Source organism: Ambystoma mexicanum, chromosome 3p, assembly GCF_040938575.1.
Source record: "Ambystoma mexicanum isolate Mex_15411 chromosome 3p, UKY_AmexF1_1, whole genome shotgun sequence".
NCBI lineage: Eukaryota > Metazoa > Chordata > Amphibia > Caudata > Ambystomatidae > Ambystoma > Ambystoma mexicanum.
Window position 1 is genome coordinate 1,121,071,046 of NC_090925.1, and position 23,644 is coordinate 1,121,094,689.

Below are 23,644 nucleotides of genomic sequence, written 5' to 3' on the forward strand. Positions count from 1 at the left end.
CTTCAGAGCTTAATATTTAAGATGAATGGCACAAACAGATAAAACACAGATAGGGGAGAATACCCAGGCCTATATAACGACACGCAGTATTAAAATGCTCTCAATAGAACTAGTAGCTAAAATAAGTCAGTTAAAAATCGAATATGAAACTACCACAAATACACTTTAAAATGAGAAACGAACAGACATGGATTCTACCATAGAATCAAGAAAATAGGGAGGGATGTGTCACAAATTATATCATTTGAGTAGTAAAATTAGAAAGTTCACAACAAAATAAAAAGTCCCAAAAGTCTGCGAGCATCCAAAAGAGCCCCAAGTCACAGGGTAAGGAACGTCCGACAGCTTAAGGAGCTGGCAGAGTCCGACTCTCCCCCCTTACCCTAGTGACAGATTTAAATTGGACAAGCAGTAGAGCAGCAAAAAAAATGACCGGTGAAAGGTGCTCACAAATTCACTGTTGGCAGTTACACAGGGGCACAGCAAAACAGAAGCTCCAGGGCTTAATGCTGCAAGGGTGGTTGGGCCAGCAATTTATGCTGGGATGCAGTCACGTGATCTATCACGTGTGTTTGATAGGTCCTGCCTCCTCCAGGAAGCAGGGAAAGCAGCAAGAGCTCTGCGCAGTGCTGCTGGGCTCAAACTTGATTGCAGGCAATTTCAAACGTTTGAGTTATAAAGCACACTTTCTAAGAAAGCAGTTCCTTGTCAATTACTGGTTGCAATGTGTCAGAAAACTACTCTGCAAGCAAGGAATTTAAAATGCTTTTCAATGGCTAGTTAAGTGCTGCAGTGACAGCTGGACTGTTGTATGCTGGCTCAAGTAGGAGACATTGTGACGCCATAACTAAAGCGTAATAAACGATGTTGTGATGTCGTTTTCTTATTTCAGGTCAGTTGTGATGTCACAACTAGCTTATAATTTATAATTATTATAATTATATACTATTTCCAGGATGTTATACATATATTTCAGGCTGCCATGTACTATAATACAAATAATAATAAAAGTAAACACCAGTTCGCAAGTATGAATTATGGTCCTATTAATATTTTTTTAAACTATTAAAAAAATTAGCATCAGTGGGTCCTTCGCATCTCATTGACGTGGATTGGGAATTTCATTATGATCACATTGAGTGAGTGGGGAGAATCATTAAAAAAGTCACAAATGTTTAAACGTTGCAAGCATGGGTTAAATTCTCCTTACCTTCATTGAAAAAAAAAATGACAGGGTCAAAAGAAGAATAGAAAGACTACCTCTCCCGGCATGTCTCGGGGAAAGAACATTGCACAGATTATACCAAAAACAATCCAGCACGCAGAACGTCCCAACGGGTGTGCGACACCCGTTTCATTTTCAGTGACCTTGACGAAACACACTATGTATAATAGCTAAAAATCCATCGAAACAGCCCAACGCCCACTGATTCCAAATGACGCTTCTCCCCGCATAGTGAATAGTTTATTCCAGGAAGCCGGGCGGCCATCTTGGACGGACCAGGCAGAGACTGGAGAGGTTGTGGGCATTGCATCAATCTGGAGAGGAGGAGCAGGCGGTGTCGGAGGCAACAGCAGCAGGGAGTGTGTGTTCCAGCTCACCATGGCCGCCACGGATATAGACAGGTTCTCGGTGAGTGCTGCACTCCGGGCCTGGCTACTGTGCCACGGGGGCGACACCCTCATTGCTGCCATGTAGGCTGCAGAGGAGGAGGTGTCATGTCACTCAGGAGCTACGCTGTTCTGCAGCTGACTGTGGTGGAGCTGGATGCGGTGGTTAGGAACACATAGTTGCAATTTCCGAGGTAGACTACACTGTGTGTTCGGGTCGCTGACTTTTGTTACTGTTTCTCGTGGAAGGGCGCTGGAGTCCAGCGGCTGGAGGTTGGAGGAACCGACCGCCAAGGGTTGTTAGGTTTGCCAGATAGGCACTTAAATACTGTACTTTGCTAAATAAAATAACCGAGAGCTCTTTTGCAAGCCTTGTTGGGCGAACTGTGTTCTTCAAGCAGCATGCGATTGACCCCAGAGTCCACATCAGTGACAGTTGTGGCTGATATGTTTTTGACAGATCAAATTGGGATTCACAAGCGTGAAATTCCAACCCGTCACAATATGGGCAGTTGTGTGCTGCAGGTATGAGACACGCACCCGATCCAAATTATTCAAATTTTAGGGGGTTGTGTGCGCTTGTGCTTGTAATTATTGTCTCGCCCCCCTGTGCCACAGATCACGTGAGCGCATGGAGTGCGCCCAGTGGTAATACCTTGTTGGCTGTGTATTGTATCTTGCAGCACGATGGCTTTGCACACACTGATTTAGGAAATAATATTCAGTGACTGTGCTGCGGCAAGGGGGGCTCCCGCCCTCAAAGTCAATTCTCTGCTGAACAGCTGTTTACAGTACACTTTAGGTTGGGGGATGGCAAGTGTTTTAGACCAACGAAAATCTGGCAGACATACGCTTTTCTATGAACTAATCGCGCTTCGCTTAGTACCCCCTCTCGCGCTGACGGCAGAATCCTGTGCTGTATGGGAGACTGCTGGCAAGCTGAGGGCAGTGCTAATGGGAATCCAGGGCTTGGCAGGGCGTGGGGTGAGTGGGTGGTTGCGGCGCTGGCACCAGCCTTTGGTGATTCAGAAGCTGTTTGTTTTGATTTGAAGTTGTCACTTGTACACAGGAGCACCCGTTGCATAGCAAACTGGATTGTTAACGTCATAGGGCACTTTTGCGACGCACCGGTATATATCGATGTCTGTCTGAAACCTGTGAGTTGCTCTCACCTAGGCAGGCAGGCGTTGTAATCCTGCAACACTCGTTTTATCTCTTCAACTTGTGTTACGTTTTTGCACGCATGCGACACAGGGAAAGAGACATTCCCGAGTCAGGGGGCGGGGGGAGGGCTGGGGAATGTAGATGACAATGTGCCTTGGATGTAACTCCTTTCAACATTCGAGTGAGCAGTGCGGAATTTCAATTCTAGCTGACTTCTGTTTGTTTTCGTTTCTGTCTTTCTACTCTATTGACTTTTCGGGTGGCAACCTCGGCCCAATATACAGTGGGCTTAACACCCCCACTAGCAATAGCCTTGTTACAGTTTCCACATACTTGGGTGATCCAATGACGTGTCATTCTGAACAATTCGACAATTCTGCAATCATGACAACTAGTGTTTTATTTTTTTATCTCCAAGCGTCATCCTTTTTGGCACAGGGAGGCTGATTTGCTGTTCTCTCGAGCTGCAAATCCGATATTAAAATGCAACTCAAAATATCCCCCATCGCCCCTATGCGAATTTTACTTCTGTATGAGTCAGCTTGTACTTGCATGTTTGAAGTCTTTCATCACCATTGTAAGAGATCTTTGATGCATATTTTTGTTTCGATTTGCATGCATGCAATCTGTTCGCAAGACACGCAACTGTGCTGACTGAAAACTGTTGTGCCAAGAAGCAGAGGTCAAACGGGGAGCGCAGCAATCTGCACACTGCTCCTGAGTTTGTTTCTGGGTGCTTGGACAAAGGCCATGCTGGGTGCAACCGCTTCTCATGTATATTAACCTTAAAAGAATAAGAGCTTGTTTCATCTGCCCCTTGTTTTTAGCTTGTTGTTAAATTGTGTTTGTGTGACGCCAACAGCCAGGGAAGCAGCATTGTTTTAACATTGGACTGTGTGAGGGTTTTTGTACGCTTTGTGTTGCGGTACCTCTGCAAAGAATAAGCTTTAATTGTAAAGTATTACTTATCGGCGCTCTACCACTCCACCCACACACAGGCTTTCAGCAAATCCTTTTCATCACATGCCAACTCCAAACTTCAGCAATTAGAATTACGTGTTGTATTGTGGATCCTTCTTTTGGTACTTGTCTTGTTTTCCTTTCACGCACCTGCCCTCATTCACGATTATTTCTTATGTCGATCATGTGAAATGACGCGAGTAGTTTATTTTTTTACATACTGGTGCCATAACGTTGCACATGGGTGTGCAGAGAGCCTGATCACGTGGAATTTCCTGGCTGAAATCTTGTGCTGTCTTTGTTTCTGCTTTGCAGGAGGTTACCAGAAATGCTTTTGCAGCCTGTATTTTATATTTTATGAAAACAAACCTGCACAATGTGTAGACTTTCTGAATATTCTAGCCTGCCCCATGTAACGCCAGGACCTGTAAGGCATTTGCCGGTGATCTGGTGCCAGGAAGACCATCGGCTGTCATATCTCAAACTTCTAACTATGTGTAGTCCTGATCTGCTGTAGTGGGAGGTGTTGGTTGGAGGGGGCGGAGGGGTGGGTGTAGGCTGGATGGTTTGCTTTTATGGCACAGAGTCCCAAAGCACCTCCGATCTCCAATTGGATAGTGGTCTGCATTCATTGGAATGCCAGGATTCGTTGGTGTTCTTTGTGGGAATTAGTGGGGTGAAAGATGTCTAGGAGCACTGTAGTCTTAGGACGAATTGAGTATTAGGTTTGAACGATAACCGCAACCTCCTGAGGACTGATTGGTTTTGCAGCAGGCCTCAATCTGGCCCCTCCACAGGCCCCCTGGTTTGATTGGGTCCTGTTGGTGCTCTACATCTACAGAACTTCGTTATATGAAGATTGAAAACAGCTGCCAACGCTAGCGCCTGATCTATTGTACTACATTAATGATGTGTGTAGTGACAATGATTATTTTTCAGCTTCTTGAAGAATCCATGGGTTTACACAGCTTTTACGGCTGCAAATATGTCCCATGCCAAAGTCAGCATGTGGTGTACAGCCATACACTGCAACAAGCGCTTTGAAACACTTGCCTGTGTATCGCGCTATATAAATAAACAATACCATAATTTACTAGTAGCGCTGTCATAGTTGCCTCCTGTTTCGCTTTTTCGTATAGGCTGGTGTATTGAAAACAAATGTTTGACCCAAAATTCAGGCATAGTATAGCATGTTTCGCCACTCTCACCAATGTGCATTTTTTTCAGGTGTCTTTTATTCTGTGACTGCTAGAAAATGGATAGTCGTGAGGAGTCGTTATTTGAGTTGAGTAGGTCTAGGGGTGGACTGCGAACCAAAAAGAGGCAATGGAATAATTTTCAAATTGATCGCATATTACACATTTTCAGCAAGTCCAACCGTTTTCCTATAAACACATTTGGAAATAAAATAGGTCAGTCCAGCCTTGGGGTCTCTGTCCTGTGACACCTTCAGTGAGTCAAGGCTTTTCAACTAACATCCCTTTGCACTCTTAAGCTTTTAGTGTTAGGTTGTATATGTGTGCGCGTTAAGGTATCCGCATGCAAGATAGGAATGGCTAAAATGACATCACCGTCACGATAGTCACATAAGACGAGCAAGGTCTCTTGTCAGCTATGCTTGGCCCTCTAATACTTCCACTTGGAGCCTGCCACTGGACACTGCGATCGTTGCCTTACCCTCTGTTGAGGACACTAGACTTTCTTCCCAATAGAAGCAAGCCACTCAAAATACAGACATGAACTCATATTCTGTCGGCTTAGTTTGAGTCAAGAGGTCACACCTTTAACGTGGTTCGTGTTTCCTGCAACAGGATCTCGGCTTTCATACGTTTAAGCCCGAGCCCCATACAAAAGTATCTTGTGCACTCATCTTGTCTTTTTTGAATCCTTTTATGAAGGGATCATCACAGAATGACTTCAGATGGTGCCAGTGAGGAACCCAGGCATATCCTTTAGCTGTCCTTCTTACGTTTTTGATGTTTTCGTTTTTTTTTGTTTTAAACCTAAAATAAATAAGGTACTCGGGATTCCTGTCGTTCACCACATAATGGCCGCGGGCAGCGCATGAGAGTCGGCTCTCTGATCAGTCCAGGCTCCGGGTTGGGCTGTGCGCAAAGCTCTTCCTGGGCCCAGAAATCCTACATGGAATGGCCGCCTCTGTGGAGAACGGATGGGTGACGCGTCGGCTCCTACAGCGGATTCCATTGCACCGTTTTTTGTAGTTAACAAGAGACGCAGCACATGCATCTCTATCGTAAAGCTTACTGTGAGCAGACCAGTCTCTCCTGCTTAAAATCAGGGAGCATGCGCTTTCTTTAAGAGCCTTGTTTGGGACAATCTGCCTGGTTCTCTGGCCACTTGCACTCAACAGTACTTCAAAGTATTGGTTATCCTTTCCATAATTTGTAACCCTGTCTGGTATGCCCACACGGGTTGCATGGTACTTTTTTTTATTTTTGTTTGTTTTTATTTTTTTTTTTGTGTATTATTCCTAGTTGCTTGCCGCCTGTGGCCTACTAGTTTTGCACAATGGCTTTAATTGCTAAGGACCCATTCTTTACTCTTCTTTCATAGTCTGTTCATGCCTCTTGCCTGCCCAATGGCACTAACTGGGCTTTGGGGCGGTTGTGAGTGGTCAGAATGCAGCGCGCATTAACGCTTAACCACAGTAGTGGGCGGGGCCTACAATGACCCCTTAAGAAAATTCAGGGCGAACATAACTCTCACTAAGCACTTCTGCATTGAAGAAAAGGTCATATGCTAACTTCCCCCCCCCCCCTCCCTCCATCTCTATTAAATCACCATGAAGATTACCCTTGCGTTATGCTGGTTCCTCCCGAATAAGTGGATGGATTATTTGATGTCTCTTGCAGCGTTTAGCAAACTCACTCCTTCCACGGCCACCCTTTTAAAGGAAACAGTCACTTTCAGAGGTCTTTCCAGGATTACTAGAGTAGTGGCTTTTTTCAGGTTTTTAGTTCACTGAACCTAATTCTTTGAGAGAATAGCCTTGGAGGGCATACACGTTACAAAAAACTAGACTTCAAAGGGCAGGGAACAGTGTAAAAGGGTGGGCTATGCCCAGCACAGGATCTCTAGGCAGGTAATAGAATTTTAGTTTCGACACCCACAAAGTTTGGCCTTCTATGCTTGGTAAACATTTGACACTGCCATGTGTGAAGAGTTGCACAGTGACACGTCAGCAATCTACCCAGGATTTTAAGAGGGCAAGTTATTTTCCACTTTTGGTTGACGCATGCATTTTTAATTTTTTTTTTTTTATTTTTTTTTTATTAACGCGTCTAATACCATACCTGAGTTCGGTTTCTAAGTGCGGATCTGGGATTTGAACCTCTGTTTCTCTGCGTGGTCTTGCTTCCAAAACCAGTGCTTTGCCCCTGTGTTATCCAACATTCACAATGTAATTGTCAATGTAACAATACTGCGATTAATGGTGAGGGGGATGCTATAAAAGGGCAGGGTACTGATCGGCAATGTTCGCAGATCAGAACCACATGGCCCTTTTTATGGTTCAGATTTCACTTCATTTTTTTAAATAAAACATCTGGTCCCCAGAAGCATAACTTGGTCATAATTTTAACGTGCTTTGGCGTGTTTACAGAGCTGTGTCCTCCTCTATAGGAGGAGATGTGGCCTAGTTGCTGAATTGCTGACTGATGAACCCAGATATATTTGATCTAGTCCACGCTTCCCTATGCAACAAATCTTGTGATCTTGGCCAATTTACCATATCCTACTGGGCCACATTTCCCTTATTTGTCCTAAAACAGCAATGTTTAGAACTGGGCTGACCATCCACATTAAACTCTGAAATGTGGTTGATGTTCTGTAGGGCTTGCCTAATTGCAAGCTACGGTCATATTTAAATACACCTCAGCTGTTGCTTCTAATCTGGAATCTAAAAACCTGTTTGGCGGGCGGGTGGCCTGCAACCACAGATCTTGAGCATCTTGTTTCCACCCCCCTTTTTTTTTCTTTCATTTTTTTTTTTTTTACAGGAGGAGGTCCCTAATGCATCTACACAAATGGAAAGTTAGGGAGAGAACTTTGCACTTAAGAGACATAAAAACACTCTCGGGTTAACACCACATATTGTTCACAAAGACGATAATACTGGTTTCGCACTGAAACCCTGCAGCCCAAAAATGTTGTTTCACTGGCGCACCATCCTCCTAGATGCATTAGAGCCGTTGGGTTAAAACTTGGAACATGTTTTTGTTATTCACAATTCATCCCTCCTGCTCTTAGTCTCTGAGGTAAGTGGTGCGATGATTCAATAACCCAGCAGTGATCTGTTAATGACGTTGGAGCAATGAGTTTAGCTTTTTGCTGCGATTGGTTGTGGTGCCTTTTGGAAGTGTTTTGTTTTCCCTCAGTGGTGAAAGTTAAATCTCTCTCTCAAGGAAGCATGTTTTCCTTCCAGCACTTAGTGTATTTTGGAGCAGCAGTATTAACCCCAGGATTAACCTTTCCACAAATCCACTACTGCGCCCCGTGTTTTCTTTTCCAGACCGTACGGCTATACTTTTGCGTTCTGTATTGCCATGTTTTTTAGTTTTAGCTGAAAGTTGGCGAGCCAACTTTACTTTAATTTGTGTAATTCTGTTTTAGCTTACTGTTTATATTCTGTAGAGCATTCATCCAATCGGCTTTGAGCCTGACCCTTACAAAACGTTGTAGGGCCCAATGGATCTGATGAATGCTTTTCTCTCCAATGTTCTCTTCCCACCCCAATATCTAGAAATAGTGACCTTTTGATATTTGACAGCTCCCTATATTTTTTTCTAACTTTGTCCTACTAACTTACCTCAACCAATCCCCCCCCCCCTCTCCAAACATCCCTCTTTTTTTCAGATCCACCAAAGTGCCAGGGGACCACTCCAGTGGTGGTAGTGCACAGTGGTGATAGTGTGCGGGCATTGATCTGTCTCTGTGCTACCCGCTGGGCTGGCACTTGATCATTCACATAGAAACATTGCACAGGGAGGGAGATGCTGAGTGTCACCACAGCATACCGGCACTGATCTCTGCAGGTAGTGGCGCATTGCTGTTGCTAGGCAATCAAGCTTCAATTCCCTGACCATGCTACTGTGTCCTGTCACCAGTGTTCTTCTCCCTCTTCGTGTAGTGAACTGTGACTACTGATGTCCCGTGCCCTGAAAAATTGGAGAGAAGGTACATTTAAAAGTGTTTGTATGTGTGCGTGCATGCTTTGTATGCTATGCAGTGTGTGAGTGAGCAAACGTTTTTTTGGGGGGGTGCAAGTGTGATGGGGGAATGTTGCAGGAATAAGGGTGGTCGCAGTAGCATTATGAAAGTGACATAGTGACATTGCTGGCATCTATTGTACAATTGGCATTAAAAGGTTTAGAGTGGGAATGCTGGCATGCATTGTGGGCACAGCATCATGAAAGGGATTTACTTTGGCAATGATGTTATGGGCTCGACATCAACCTGATTTACAGTATAAATGTTTGCATATAATGTGGGTGCAGCATTATGATAGTGGCTCAAAATGACACTGGCATGTATTATAGACACAGGCCTCGGGAAAATATCCTAACTGCTCATCTGTGTTTTTGGTAATCAGGCATCTACTGGAATCTTTTCATGCACATCTCGAAGGAACCAATTGTAAATTGGCATGGCTTTTGACCCAATTTGTATGTGCAATCAGTAACGCTGTTGAGCCTTGTATTGAGATTTATGTTGTTTGTTGCCGTGGATGTGGGAGCCTCTCTCTATTCCCCCATTGGTTTCAGTGGGAACATCGCAGCTCCTATTGAATCCTAGAGTAGGCGGGGGTCCCATTTGTGGGACAGCAATGTTCAGACTCTGGAGATGGTTGTAGGAGCTTACATCTCCTGGACGTACAGGCATGGGGAAGTCAAGGAGTTGGAGGTGATGCAATGGTGTGTACAGGTTAGTGTTTGACTAAAGTTACTTTAATAAGTCATACTTATTTTTGATTTAAATGTTTTTAGTACACATGGTACTTTTACATTACATCGCATATAAAATTCAATTTTCTATACCACAACAGAGGAAAAAGGGGGGAAAAAAAGACAATAGACACAACACAAATTGAGGAACTAAGCAATTCATCTAAAATGATTAAAGCTCTTCTTAGTACCAATTAATTGTTAAAATATTGTCAGTCCAGCACCACATTCAAGGATTGCCATGGGTACAATGAGCCTTCTCCTATGTCCCTACTACTAAAACTAATCGGGTGGGGAAGGGGTTTGGAAACTATCCCCGGCACCCCTGAACTAAGTTGCCCCAAATTTCTCAACCTCAGCATGCGCTGCCTTCGTCACCTCCTGCAAACTTTCAAAAATTATAATCAGGGAATTTCGCCAATGTGAGAGACGGGACGCTGTCATGAACCTGTGCCACAAGTCTGCAGTTGTAATACCTGCAGGGAATTGTCAAAGGGTCCGAGCAAGAAGCTCCTCCTGTCTAGCACTCTGACAAGACATCGCTAGATGTTTCAGTGACTCTATTTCCTCCCCATGCAGCTTGCAGACTCGCAGCTCCGGTGGAATCACCCATTTGGACCCCATTACTTCCAGCGTCGGCAGGCATTTAAATCTAAACTTTAGATGCCATTCTCTGTGCTTGGCTGAAGGGGAATTTTATTTTTTTTTTAAAACATATTTTTGTTTTCTTAAAGCATAACATCCACAAACTCGCCTCCCCACACCCCCGGAGAGTAGGATCACATGTTCTGATTTCTTGAAAAGTTATGTACCAAAAATGTCTGAGATTTTGATATTGTGTGGGCACCATTGTTCCATATAGTCCGATCTTAAATACTCCCAACACCGCCCCCCATTCCTTCGTAAAGGAGTTTCTCTGGACCTGGAGGTGGTGTGTAATCTTTTCCATTGTCATTTGTGACCAAACTTTTTGTAGCCAGGTAAATACTAAAGGCTGATCCCGTTTTTTCCAGTTTTGGGCGATTGTGGCCCATGCTGCAATAACTAAGCCCATGAAGCGTCTCCATTGTGCTATATGGAGTCTTTTGGCCTGAGGGTTCTTTAATCCGCACAGCCAGACCCTTTCCCCCATTTGTGCTGCATCTGGAAATATTTTTGTCATCTCCGTTTGGACTTCCCTTCACACCGTGACAATCCCACCAGATATGCCTCCATGTGCCCCTTTCCGTACATCCTCTACAGCAGCTATCCGACATTTCCGGATACATTGATTTGATCCGTTCTGGAGTGTAGTGCCACTGGGTGATGATTTTGAGCCACATTTCCCTTGTTTGGACGGCCCGGGTGAGTTTCGGGATACCGACCCACAATTTCTCCCATTGTTGTCTTGAAATGTCCTCCCCCAGCGTGCCCTCCCATCTTTTCATGTATGACCATTTAATTTCTTCTTCTAGCGCGTTAATGAATTGGTATAATGTTGACACCAGTTTTCTGTCACCTGGATTGGATATTCTATATCTTTCAAATGGTGTTAGATCTCTCGTGGCTGCCTGAAATATCTCTGGAGTGATGAGCCAGTGCTTTATTTGTTTATATTTATATCTGTCTGCATCCGTCAGTTTCCACATTTGTTTGCACTCTGCAAATGGCCTTAGTTCTTTGTCCTGGATCATTTCTCCAATTTTTCTGCACCCAGCCTCCTCCCAATTTTCAAATCCCCCTGATTTGCATCCAGGAGGGAACAGTGGGTTTCGGCAAATTGGCGCAAAGGGGGGCAGTGGGGTGGTCATGATTCCCTTCCTGGTTTGAGCATCCCAAGCCTCGATGGTAGTTTTCAAGACCTCAATAATTCGAAGATTCGGATGTCTGTGCTGTTTGTGTTTCCACAACAGGTCCTGCAAGAGGGTCATAGCCACTGCCCTGTCTTGGATTGCCCAGGTAGTGCTTTGTTCCTCTGCCAGCCATTCCCTCAGGATCCAGAGTTGTGCCGCTTGGTGATATTTTTGAAAGTGCTAGGCCCCCTGCTTTGATTGGTGCCGTGAGGATGGCCCTTGCAACCCTGGGGGGTTTTCTGTTCCATACGAATAGCGATATGGCCTTGGACAATGCTTTGAAGAAAGAGTTTGGAACTGTCGCAGGAAGGTCATGAAAATAATAGAGCACCCTGGGGAGAATGTTCATTTTAACCGACTGAACTCTGCCCCACCAAGAGACCCTAAGTGGGGACCATCTGTCTAGGTCCTTCTTTACACTTTAGCAGTTTAGGAAAAATTGTTTGTATAGATCAGGTCTACCCGGCTCATGAGTGTCGCCCCTAGGTACTTAATGCCGCCTCCTATTATTTTTAGATCGAGCTTTCCCACCACTTTGCCCAGAGACCCCCTATCTCCCGCCAAGAGCAAGATTTCTGATTTTTTTTTCCCGTTTATTTTTAGACCTGACAGCCCACCAAATTCTTCCAGTTCTTTTAGGGTCTGCACTAGGGAGTTCTTGGGATCTTCCAAAGCCAGAAGCATATCGTCTGCGTATGCAGTGACTTTATGTTGTCTGCCCGCCATCTCTATTCCCCTTACTCCTGCTGTTTCCCTTATTTTAATTAGGAGGGGTTCTAAGAAGATAGCATAGAGGAGGGGGGAGAGGGGACACCCCTGTTTCGTACCTCTTGATATCTCAACCTTATCCGTTACTTCCCCGTTTATTGCGATTCTTATCAACGGGGAGTTGTAGTTGGCCTTTACCATATTGATAAATTGGTCCCCAAACCCCATGTGTTTCAGCGTTCGAAAGAGGAAGGACCATTCCACCAGGTCAAAAGCCTTTTCGGCGTCTAGGGAGAGCAATACTGACAGTGTGTGGGTGAAGCCTATTTTTTCTACCAAGTGGATAATCCTTCTTAAGTTATCGTGAGTTTCTCTACCGGGAATAAAGCCTGATTGATCAGTGTTGATTAGGGATGGGAGGAGGGGTGACAGCCTGACAGCGAGTATTTTGGTGTATATTTTTGCATCCAAGTTAATCAGGGCAATGGGGCGATACGAGCCTGGGAGGATTGGGTCTTTGCCTGTTTTGTGGAATACTAGGACTTTCGCCTCGTTCATGGATGGGGTTATATTACCGCTGTCCTTGAATGTATTGAACAGCCTTGTTAGTATCGGGACTAGAATGTCCACATATTTTTTGTAGAAGGGTGTCGTGAAGCCATCTGGACCTGGTGCCTTATTGTTCGGGAGGCCCTTTATTGCCCTGTGGACTTCTTCTGTAATCCTGGCATCCAGGCGCTTTTTGTCCTCTTCCGTTATTGCTTGTATAGGGAGAGAATGCAGAATCCTATCCTGTTCATGTTCGTTCGGGTGCTCCGTCGCGTAAAGGTCTTGGTCGAAGGCTTTGAAGGCCTCCCCTATGAAAATCTGACTGGCCTCATAGGTAGATGCATTACTTCTTGCCCCCTGTACCTTCTTAATCGCCTTATATCTTCAGATCTGCTATATTGTCCCATCTTTTGATCCTTGATTTTAGTAGAGCATTGAAACCGGACTCCGCAAGTCCAACTCTTCCAAGAATTTCTCACTTTTTTTTAAAATTTGGGGAGGAAGGGATTCCTTGCCTTAACCATGGTGGAATTTGGGAAGTAGTCTATCTGCATCTGCAGGTATTCTGCTCTTGTCATCTTCAAAAACAAGGTGAAACTCTGCTTCATCAGTTGCGCCCACCACGAGACCTGCTCCAGTCTAATCAGGCTCACTGGTACCGAGTTGGCAGACCCAACACACTCTTCAGGATCCTCCCTTCAAAGGTAGCAAAGATATTTCTGCCTTTTGTTAACTCGCAGCCATTCAGAACCACTTCCAATATCTTGGTCCGATAAAATTCTATTGTGGGCGGGAGAGAAAATTCACCTAGAGTGCCTTTCACTCTCTTAGCTAAGGACAAATATACCCCCACTTTCTCTTCCATGTTCTTTCCTCAATTAATCTTTTCCTTTTAAAACACACAGAAAAACCCATTATTGTAAGCTTTCAACATTCTTATTGAATGAATCCTTGATTCTCCACGCATAACTGGCCTGCTTACTCCTGTTACTGCATGTCGCAACGATGGATTAACTGTTGGATGGTTCCTTTTGCAGGCAGTTCCCCAGCCCAGTCAAACCGCACTGTTGTCCTGCAGCAGTATAATACATCAGTACTACATCGTCTGCGTAAGCAATGCATCCTACCTGTAAGTCTCCCCATCTAGGTGCAAAGCCCTTCAGGCCTTCGCTTCCTCCCACAGGTCTGCCACATACAAATTGAAAAGAGTGGGCGCAATCACAACACGTTGACGGACACCCCTTAAAACCGCAATATCTCAAGAGAGGTCTCCCTTACGTTTAACCCTGACTTTGGCCTTCCTGTGGGAGTATAACCTCTGGATTACAGCCAGCATATTCGGGTCGATATACCAATCTGATAACCTCGTCCATAAACATAGAAGATCGACATTGTCAAAGGCTGCCGAAGGGTCGACGGAAGCTACACACACATTTGTGTGCACGCTTCTGCCAACCACACACGTAAAATCAGTCCACTCTGTTGGGTGGCCACTCCCCTCTTAAAACTTGTCTGTAGCGGGCAGAGGCGATGAGTCGCCTCCGCCCAGGTTCTCAAAACTCTAAGAACCATTGTCGCGAAAACCTTGGAAGTGGTGTCTATTAATGAAATAGGTCGATGACTCCCCAGGGAGCCCCTGTGACCCTTTTTAAATATGGAGATCAAGATGGAGTGGTACCATGAGTCACTCGCCCATAATTGCAGGTTATTTTTCATGACTTTGTCACCCCTGTTGGGCCCAATTGCCTGGTAATTGTTCAGATTATGAATAATTAATTCTAAATCTTCCCTCTCAAAATTAAAAACCGGCTCTTGTACCACGTCCGGGACCAGCTGGCAGTATTGCTCAGGACCCACACTGAACCATAGTGAACAGAAGTGTTTTATGATCTCTCTGCTTGATCCACTAGCATGCAAACTCCAAGTCGTGCATCTTTTTCAGCATTCAAAGGTATTCACTAGGCATATGGCCATTATTTAAGTACTCTGTAAAATTGCAAGACATTTCGAGAGGGTGATCTCACCATCTCAGAACGCACTAATTTGACATTTACGTGTGCAGGCTGAAAAAATGTGCAGACGTTTGGGTTTTTACACCATAATAATACTTCTGTTTACTGGAGTGAATGGAAGTCTTGCGACAGTGCCTTTTACTTAATGTAAAACATTACATATTTTTACATGGGGGAATATGGTGGCATGGCGAGGCAATTTCTGGCATGGTCGGGCAAAACCATCATAGTTGCTGGCCCAATTTAGGCAAAGCCATCATTTGAGTGTTCTTACAGTGGCAATAATGGCATTATTATTTTCTGTCTCTGCTGTGTATCTGCAAAAAGTTACAAGTAACATCGGTTTTTTGTTCTTTTGCACGTTCCACTGCATGTTTATTTCTGTGTGAAGTTGCCTGTGTCTATAAGATATCCTCCGATGGAAAACCTTGTGTCCCATCAGCGACCAATAAATAATTCGCAATTGGAAAAGAAAAAATATGTATGATTGACATTTTGCGCCCACTAGTGGCATTGCCGCTTTGGTTCTTGTTTTGCGCTGTCAAACGCACCATTTTAAACATTTTCTCTGAAGGAATCCTTAAAATCCTCCCCGCCGCCTTCAGGGGTTTCTTGCTAGGTTCAGTCCTTTCTCTATGCTGTCACTGATGCACCGTCACCTTTGACCTTGAATCATTAGAATGTCTTTGCTCCCTTAGCCACCCTTCCCCTGGCACCTAAAGCTGCCTCTCTGTAGGTAGGAGACGCCGAGTCCACATCCTAGGAAAGGGCTGCGTGTAGAAGGAGCATCTGCAGCGCCCCAATTGTCCCTTTCCCACAAATTCAAGTTGTGGAAAGGCGGCGGGCTCCTTCTGAAAGACCGTCGCACCCTGTCATGGTCCAGGCATTCATTTAGTTGCCCACAAAAGTGATGGGTGGAAGGTTTCGAATGAATCTAAACCACTGGCAATTGCTCTGGGAAACCTTCCACACCACCGTTTTTTAGCCCGTCTGCGCCACTGCAAAAGGGGACAAGCCATGTGCAAATCAGTCGGCTGCCGCCACCGAAGGTAGCAGCCCAGCCCGAACTGCTAGGCCAGGTCCCCTCTGCACAGAAAACCAAGCAACCCCAGAAATGTTTCGGCCTTGTTGGACCTCCTCAGTGAGGTGCAGCCTGGTTCCCTGTGGCGCAGCAAGCAAGGGACCCACGTCTGGGCCTACCCTCTCTCACAAGGAGAAGCAAATTGACCACAAAAGTGATGGGTGGAAGGTTTCGAATGAATCTAAACCACTGGCAATTGCTCTGGGCAACCTTCCACACCACCGTTTTTAGCCCGTCTGCGCCACTGCATTCATTTAGTTGGTGCTTTTACCATTGCTCTCAGTGTCACAAATGCTCCAATTTAATGGCCACTGCACGGTAAACAGTGGGACCACATGAGACTGCTTTGCTGTGGGCTTTGCACGATTGTCCTCGCTCTCACTAATGCAATTGTCCTGACATTCACATAATGTTCCCATCCTCGCACTCTTTTCTCCCTCCCTACATGCTTATTCAGTAATCTGTTTTTCCAGATCACACTTATGCCTTTATCCATCCTTACAGACTCGCACTATAATTTCCACTTAACTTCCACTCCTCTCTCCAGCCCCATACCTTTCATTTCTCTTCAGAATTATATATTCACACATCCTCCCTCCCCGACTCTATCAATCCTCAAATTTGCATTTCCTCATCCACCCCTCTTGCTCCCTCTCTCCTGTTTCTGCTTTCCCTTCGACATATCCCTGATTTGTCTAGTAGTCTGTGCTCATGAACTCGGTCTCCCCATACAACATCCAAAAGTTTTGACCTTTTCAATTTGCGAGGAAATGATTGTGTTTTTTTGTATAGTCTTCCTTGTACAGTTGTTGCCTCTTCTGTATGTTTGTGTCCTTGGATAAAGCTGCTTGTAAAAAATATTTGTTTAAGGTAATTTTGTAATACTTATATTTGTTGTTACGCAATGTACATTACTCCGAATGCACAATGCTTTTTGCATTTGCCCATCACCTTTTTTCCTATTTCAAAGGTAAATGGCTAGTCTTATGGCTGTTTCACATAGGTTAGGTATAATGGCTGTAAGAGTTTTAACAATTACTCCTTCCTTTGAGCTCCTTCTCCAAGAACACACAGAGCAGTGGTTTGTCTTGCGAAAACAGCGGCAGTCCTAGATGGCCTTTAATTGCGGCCATAATTTTGGTTAAAATGTGAACAACTGTGTCCTGCATTTTAATTTTCAGAGGGAGTGGCAGCTCCCGGTGCCTGCGGGGCTGTTGCAATTATGCATAGGAATCTCACTATGGCATGCACGGCCTGTTTCACAGAGAACTGGTTTAGCTGGTGAGGCTGCAATTTCTTTCTCCACTGCAGACGTGGTGTGTTTGTGGCGCAGCTTCAGTGTTGATGCTGCAGTAGATAAACGTCACTCTAATTATGTTTGGCCAGCAGTCTTGGAAGGGGGTTGAAGCAAGGCGCCATTGTTCCTTGATGGAGGATTTTGGCTTGAGTGGTCTGGCTGGTTTACAGCAGTGATCGTGGAAAATGGGACATTGGTGAAGTGCTTGCGATATTGTGATCCTGATGAGGATTGTGTATGATGGAGGGAGGTGTGTTTCTGAAAAGCTCGTGTGGTGTTCTCTGGTGACGAGGGCTCTTCTCTGCAAAGATTTCAGTTGCTGCCTCTAGCAGGGAGAATGTAAAGACGCCGCCTCAAAAAAGGGTGGTGGCGGGAGAATAAAGATTTACAGTGTTCGGCCAGCAGAGGCACACACGTTCCTCTCTGGGCAGCAATGCAAAGGGCCCCACTTTTGGACGTGTGTCGTGAGAAAGTTGAGCAGCTCTCATGTGTGTCTTCGAAGCATGCCAAGGGCAAGGTTTTCCAAAAAGCCAAAGCACCAGAAACAGTCTTTGGCCTGACCTCCTCCGCAGTGTCTACCATGCCCCCCTTTTTCTTGAGATTTTCAATTAAACATTTTGCTTGAAATTATTAAAGAGACTTTTTTTTTATTTTAAAAGAGTGTAACGCGGATGGAAAGATGAGTTTGGGGCTTGCGGACTGACATATCCCCGCACCTCACTTGTCAGGAAACTACAACCAAAATCTAGAAAGAACAGCATCAAAACGTTTCCTCGAAGTATACAAAGAAGGGGACAACATTGAAAAAAGAATGAGAAACGAAATTCAGTCTTAAAGTAAATTTTTCAAGACCTTTTTGCAAAAGTAACGCTTAGAAACCAAAATAGAAATTCGTCAGACGAAATTGAAAGAATGATCTTTTAACCTCGTACGTTCTAAGAGCGTGTATTTTCAGCCTGAATTCCATTAGGAATCCTTGTATGCTCCACCCACTCCCGCAGTTAATTGAAGAAATATAAGTGAACAAATTCATTCACATTTTTATTTTAGTTGGGGAGTTATACCAGGGAGGTCATTTGGTGGTCGGTACCCTGAAAATAAATAAATAAAATGTGGCTCTGTGTTTCTGGAGTGGCTGGCTTTCTTCTTGTTCAATCCACTTAAAAATAAAACAGCGGTTTCACAAGTGTAACACTTTGAGCAGTGACACTAAATAAAGAATAGGAATAAAAAAATAATAATTTGTCTTTCTGTAATTCTATACATTGATTGCTATACTCATTAAAGATTTATTTCAGGTACACTTCAGGGAATTAGTCACTGCTTTACTCTGTTCTTAAACACCTAAATTCACAATGCAGACACAACCTTCCAAAACGCTTTTAGAGTAGAATAATCATCCATTTCGGACTATGGGCATCATTCCGAGGTTGGCACTAACCCACATGTGGGTTGCTGCCAACTCTGTAACACTGTTTCCGGTGCCTGACTTCCCGGTGCCACTGAGATATTACAAGTCCCGGCGGATCGGGAAGTCAGGAGTCGGGAAATGTTAGTCCCCATTTCTTTGCAGTCCCCTACGACTCCATGGGAATGGAGACTCAGAAGCACCTGCACCGTTTTTAACGGTGCCTGTGCGTCCGTGACAACTCTGCCGGTCCAGAAAGGGTGCCGTACGTTGATACCGGCATCCTTGTTTCTGGACCAGCAGACTCATAATGAGGCCCTACGTATTTTGCTTTTTGCAAGTTGCAATTACAGCATGGCTTTTTATGTATTTTTTTTTTCTGCGGTTCTCTGTTACGATCATCACAAGATATTCCATCTCAGTGTCCTTGGTCAATTGACAGTCTGTGTGTCTAAAAGCTTGTGTACAGTATACAAATGTTTGACCATATCACGTAAGTGGCCCTTGATTTCATTGTTTGTGTCACAATGAATGTTTGTTGTAATGTGTCTAACTTTCCGATCTCCCTGGCATGCTGTTCAGGATGTTTGTTTGCATGTTTGAGGTAACGAGTGCCCAGAGTACGGGATGCCGTGTCGTGTGGGTGTGCTCCTTTTCCCTCCGCTAATCTAAATTCTTTAATGCACAGTTATGAAACCTCACAATGGTATGCATTTTGCCAACCCCTGGAGCCTGAAAAGTAGATCCATGCAGGCTTGTCATGTGGCCAACTTTGCACCAGACCTGCAGATGAACTGGCCTGCTGTTAAATCTGTTACCAGTTTAATGGTATCCACTACAGAGTGTAATTTGCTTTCTGACTTTGAGAACATTCAGACATGTAATTGCTCATTTTACTATAGCGAGTAAAATAGCTATAGCCAGTAAGATAGCGTAGTGGGTTAAGCGCTTTCTGCTGCAACGTGTTTGTGATCTGCAGGTTGCAATCCTGGGAAGGCAAACTCAGCCTTTTATCCTTCTGAGGTTGATACAATATAAACCAACCTTTGTTGGTACTTATTTATGTATGTATGTTTGTTCTATATAAAGCGCTTAAGCATAAGTGCTATGTGGTAACACATCATTATCATTTGGTCATGGACGACTGCTTGTATTCACAGTAGTTTGGAAATATGTGCCTATACACACTGATAATAACGATACATATGGTGATCGATTCTTGAATCTATGAAATGTTACCAGTAATATTGTAACAATATTTTTTTGTAGTGTATTTAGGAACAATGCTATGTGATGCCATATCCTGTTTTGTGAAGGGTGAAAGGTTGTGTTCCATCACTTCTTGTGACACCACTTTGGGGTGAGGGTCACATTACGTCACTTCCTGTGATGTCATCAGAGGTCAAGGGTCGTGTGATGTCACTTCAGCTATCCCTGGCATTTTGGTGAAATGATGTCCCTGGGTTATAGCACGCACTCAGTTATATCCTGGACTCCTGAATTGATAGCGACTGACCTTTACTACGTTGATGCACTTGGGTGTGGACTTGCAAGGAATGTTCCTATTAGGCCCAGAATAATCTGGTTAGTCTACAGTAGAGCAGATTCTCTAATCCGATCCAAAAAGCTTGCATCGTTAAAATCTTTTGCTATTGCCTTGACTAATATCTAGTATGGATGCCGATATGACTAACCCAGCCATCCTGACTACCCTTTAGCTATGAAAGGCGGAATTGCTTTACTTAAATAGAATTTTAACTATTGGCTTAAGCTTTTTTTCATAGTTTGCTTGTTTCATTTTTAAGTTTCTTTATGTACTGTATGCTAATGTCGACTGGGGCTCTATTTAAGCCTTATAAACACGCATGCAACCGTAGATGTTTTATTTTATTGTGTGCAAAAGTAAATATTAGGTGTTTTTAGATGTCCTCCATCTTTCAGTGGGCCTTTTTAAGTGTGCCTGGACACTTGTTTCTTCAGAAAATGCACACATTGATGACCACCGAGGTATGAGTAAAGAAACTGAACCTGTCAAATCTGCCCACTCTGTGTTTGTTCTATGTAGCACACGTGCTGAAATCTGCGGCAACTAAAATGAATGACGTTTTCCCCCAATGTTACTGTTCAAGGACATCTGTCATTATTCCCTCACTTTGTCACCCTCAGCACTGTTCAGGGGAGCAGGGAAGGGCAGCTTTTAGTGTGGAGTTTATGTTTTTTTTTAAAAAAAAAAGTTTTATGAAACACTCCTAACTTGGGTGTAGGTAGTATCGTCTCATGTTGGTGCCCTATTTCGGATCCATTGTAACGATGTGCCCTTGAAAGCCTTGTTGTGTGTGCACGTAACTCTGCCTCTTGTTGTTATTTATCCAATGTTTATGCTGCGCCCATCACCACCGTCGTGGTCGTGCGGCATCTGGCCTTCTTCGAAAGGTGACAAATTGTGACCCTGTTGGAGTGTCACCAGACCTCAGTCTGTGGAAATGAAGGGGAAGTCTGGGGAGGAGGTGATGGGAAAGAGAAACTGGACGGTAGCATGACAAAAAACAGAGGAGAAAACAATTGGGATGAGGGGGAGGGGATAAAGTTGTCGAAGGTAGAGATGCATGTTTCTCAAATGCAGGGGTGTTTCTAGGACCGCAAAAGATCCGGGGCTGTGCTAATGTCAGGACTCTGGGCTAGCTCGACTTTTGGTTGTAGCTCCTGAGCTTCTATCTGGGGCTACAACCAAAAGACCTGGTGCTATAGCCCCTTCTGCCCCCCTCACCCTCAGCCCAGCGAGCAACGCCTCTGCTCAAATGTGAAAAGTTATTGGTAAGCATGAGTATGGACTCGGGAGGGTAGAGCTTGGATTAGAGCAGAGTGGTATTATGATGGCAATATCTAGAACAGACGATGCATATGGTATTATGGGGGGCAGGGGCTTGGGGGGGGGGGGGTGGGAGGGGGTGGGGGGAGTTGGGGGTGATGGGGGGGGGGGGTGGGTGCACGGGTGGGGGGGCTATAGCCCCGGGTCTTTTGGTTGTAGTCCTGGATAGAAGCTTGGGGACTACAACCAAAAGGCAATAGCTAGCCCCGAATCCTGCCAGTCCCGACATTAGGTTTGCCTCTGATCTTTTCCTGACCTAGCAACACCCCTGCCAGTGCATAATCCTGGGATGACCCCAAATGACGGGAATTAATTGCTCCCTCACCCCCACCTACCCTCCTTTGCTTCTTGGGCCAAAAGAATACTTTCCTCAAGTGTCTAGGAAACAAGCGAGTACCCAGGCAATCCAACCAAGTCCATCACCTCTTGTGCGTTCTTATTCTTATGCTTCAGGGATATGATCATGGTGGGCCCGTGACCATCACTTTGGTCAAAGTTCATGGAAGCCTTGTAAATTTACAATGGGCCGAAGCCTAGCTGTACCATTCTGTGCGTCGTGCGAGCATTGCATCGCTTACAAATCGAAGGATCAATACACTTCTTCGGCTTTTAGGGGCCGCTATACCTGCTCTCAAAATCAGCCCACCACATCATTTGAATACAAGTTTGAAACGGTCAGAGTGAGCACGAAAACGTGGCCCGCACACTTCATAGCTCACTCCCAGGATTATCAAGTGCTTCAATGATCTGCTCATTAGCGTTTCTTGCTGGAACTACTGATCTCAATAGCTTGTATATTCCTGCATTCCGAGGCTGGGTTGTTTTAGTGGTCGCCAGCTTTTGACTGCAGCTCATTGTCTTAAAACCAGACATTTATCTTCACCAGACGTGCTGATGTAATGTGCACGTGATTGATGATGTGCGCAATGGTAGAGTGAAGGGTCTGTCCGTGCCGAACTCGTATTTTTTTTTTTATTAGTGATTAAGAGCGATCTTGAAGCAAGTCGTTTCAAAGCACAAGTTTATTGATCGTAATCTTTGCTTTACATATTTAAAGGCCTGTTGCAAATTGCCATTTTAATACATGAAAAGATTTTTGTTTTTTATTCCAAATGAGATTATCCTCTATATTTAAGCTTGTCCTATTGCCATATCTACACTTCTAGGTTCTCAGCTTTCCTTTTTACATGATAGCAGCAGTTGGACGATTATCCATCCTTCCACCTCAGCCAAACCCAACCTCTTAATGGCCTACGTTCCGAGGAGGAATTGGGAAAAGCCTAAGCTGTGTTGGCCAGCTCTTATCTATTTCTGTTACCAGTACAGTTGAAAATGATCTTTTAGTTATGAACGCACATCGATTCTTAAACCCTTTTTGTGGCCACTCTGCAGGGCTTCTTGCTGCATAGTCCTGTGCTGTTTCTGTGCATGTTGAGCGTGCAAAACCACATGCTTTGTGATGTGACTAAATGTAGACCTCCGTGGAATCAAATGGAAACTAATTGTGGTTTTTGAATTGGGTCGGCCGGGGGTGGATGTTGCCGAGGGTGTTGTGCGTGTGCGTGTGCTTTTTTTCTTTTTTTTTTTTTCCAACCAATGAACATTGTCAACCGGTTTTAAAATGATAGGCAAAATAAAAATAATGGCAACTGAAAATCACTATGTTCATTTTCATATTTGTTACAGCAATGAGCTGGATAAACTTGTTTTGGTCTAACATATGAAAAAGTAATAGGACTAGAACTGCCGATGTTGCTCTGTGGCTTTCACTGTATCACAGAGGAAGCAGTGCCTAGGCAGGCCCAGCACATCATTGCAGCTGGTATCCACAGTCTGTTGCTCTATGACTTAGAAACCTTTGCCGGTTCTTCCAAGGGCATGCTTTAATAATTTGCAATGACCTGTTAGGGGGCAGGAGGTGTATTTGGTCTCCCTGTGTGTTCATATGGGGCCACTAAAAACACTTAATCGGGTGTGCAGTTTAAATTACACAAATGATCTCTCCATAGTAGTGAAAAGGAACTCCACAGAAATGCATGTTAATCTGCTGTAAAACCCAGGGCGACGGCTAAAGGTTGAGTCGCAGCGTTACAGAATGTGTCGATTGGAGATGTCATCAGTTTTGGCAGAGGTAGAGGGAATGGGGACCGTAGGAAATTCTTTTCACCAGAACTCGGACCAGCTAGCTTC

At 44.5% G+C, this 23,644-nt stretch overlaps 1 protein-coding gene across 3 annotated transcripts in view; it reads left to right on the forward strand.

Moving 5' to 3' along the window:
- The first annotated feature begins 1,478 nt into the window (after positions 1 to 1,478).
- SEPTIN8 (septin 8) overlaps positions 1,479 to 23,644 on the forward strand; it is a 437,194-nt gene continuing 415,028 nt past the window's right edge. For 2 of the 3 annotated variants that reach the window (XM_069652496.1, XM_069652497.1), the window contains exon 1: positions 1,479 to 1,633. In XM_069652496.1, coding sequence (XP_069508597.1) covers positions 1,604 to 1,633 — 30 coding nt within the window. In that variant the 5' untranslated portion in view covers positions 1,479 to 1,603. The remainder of the gene's footprint in view (positions 1,634 to 23,644) is intronic. The other variant, XM_069652499.1, reaches the window with a different exon arrangement.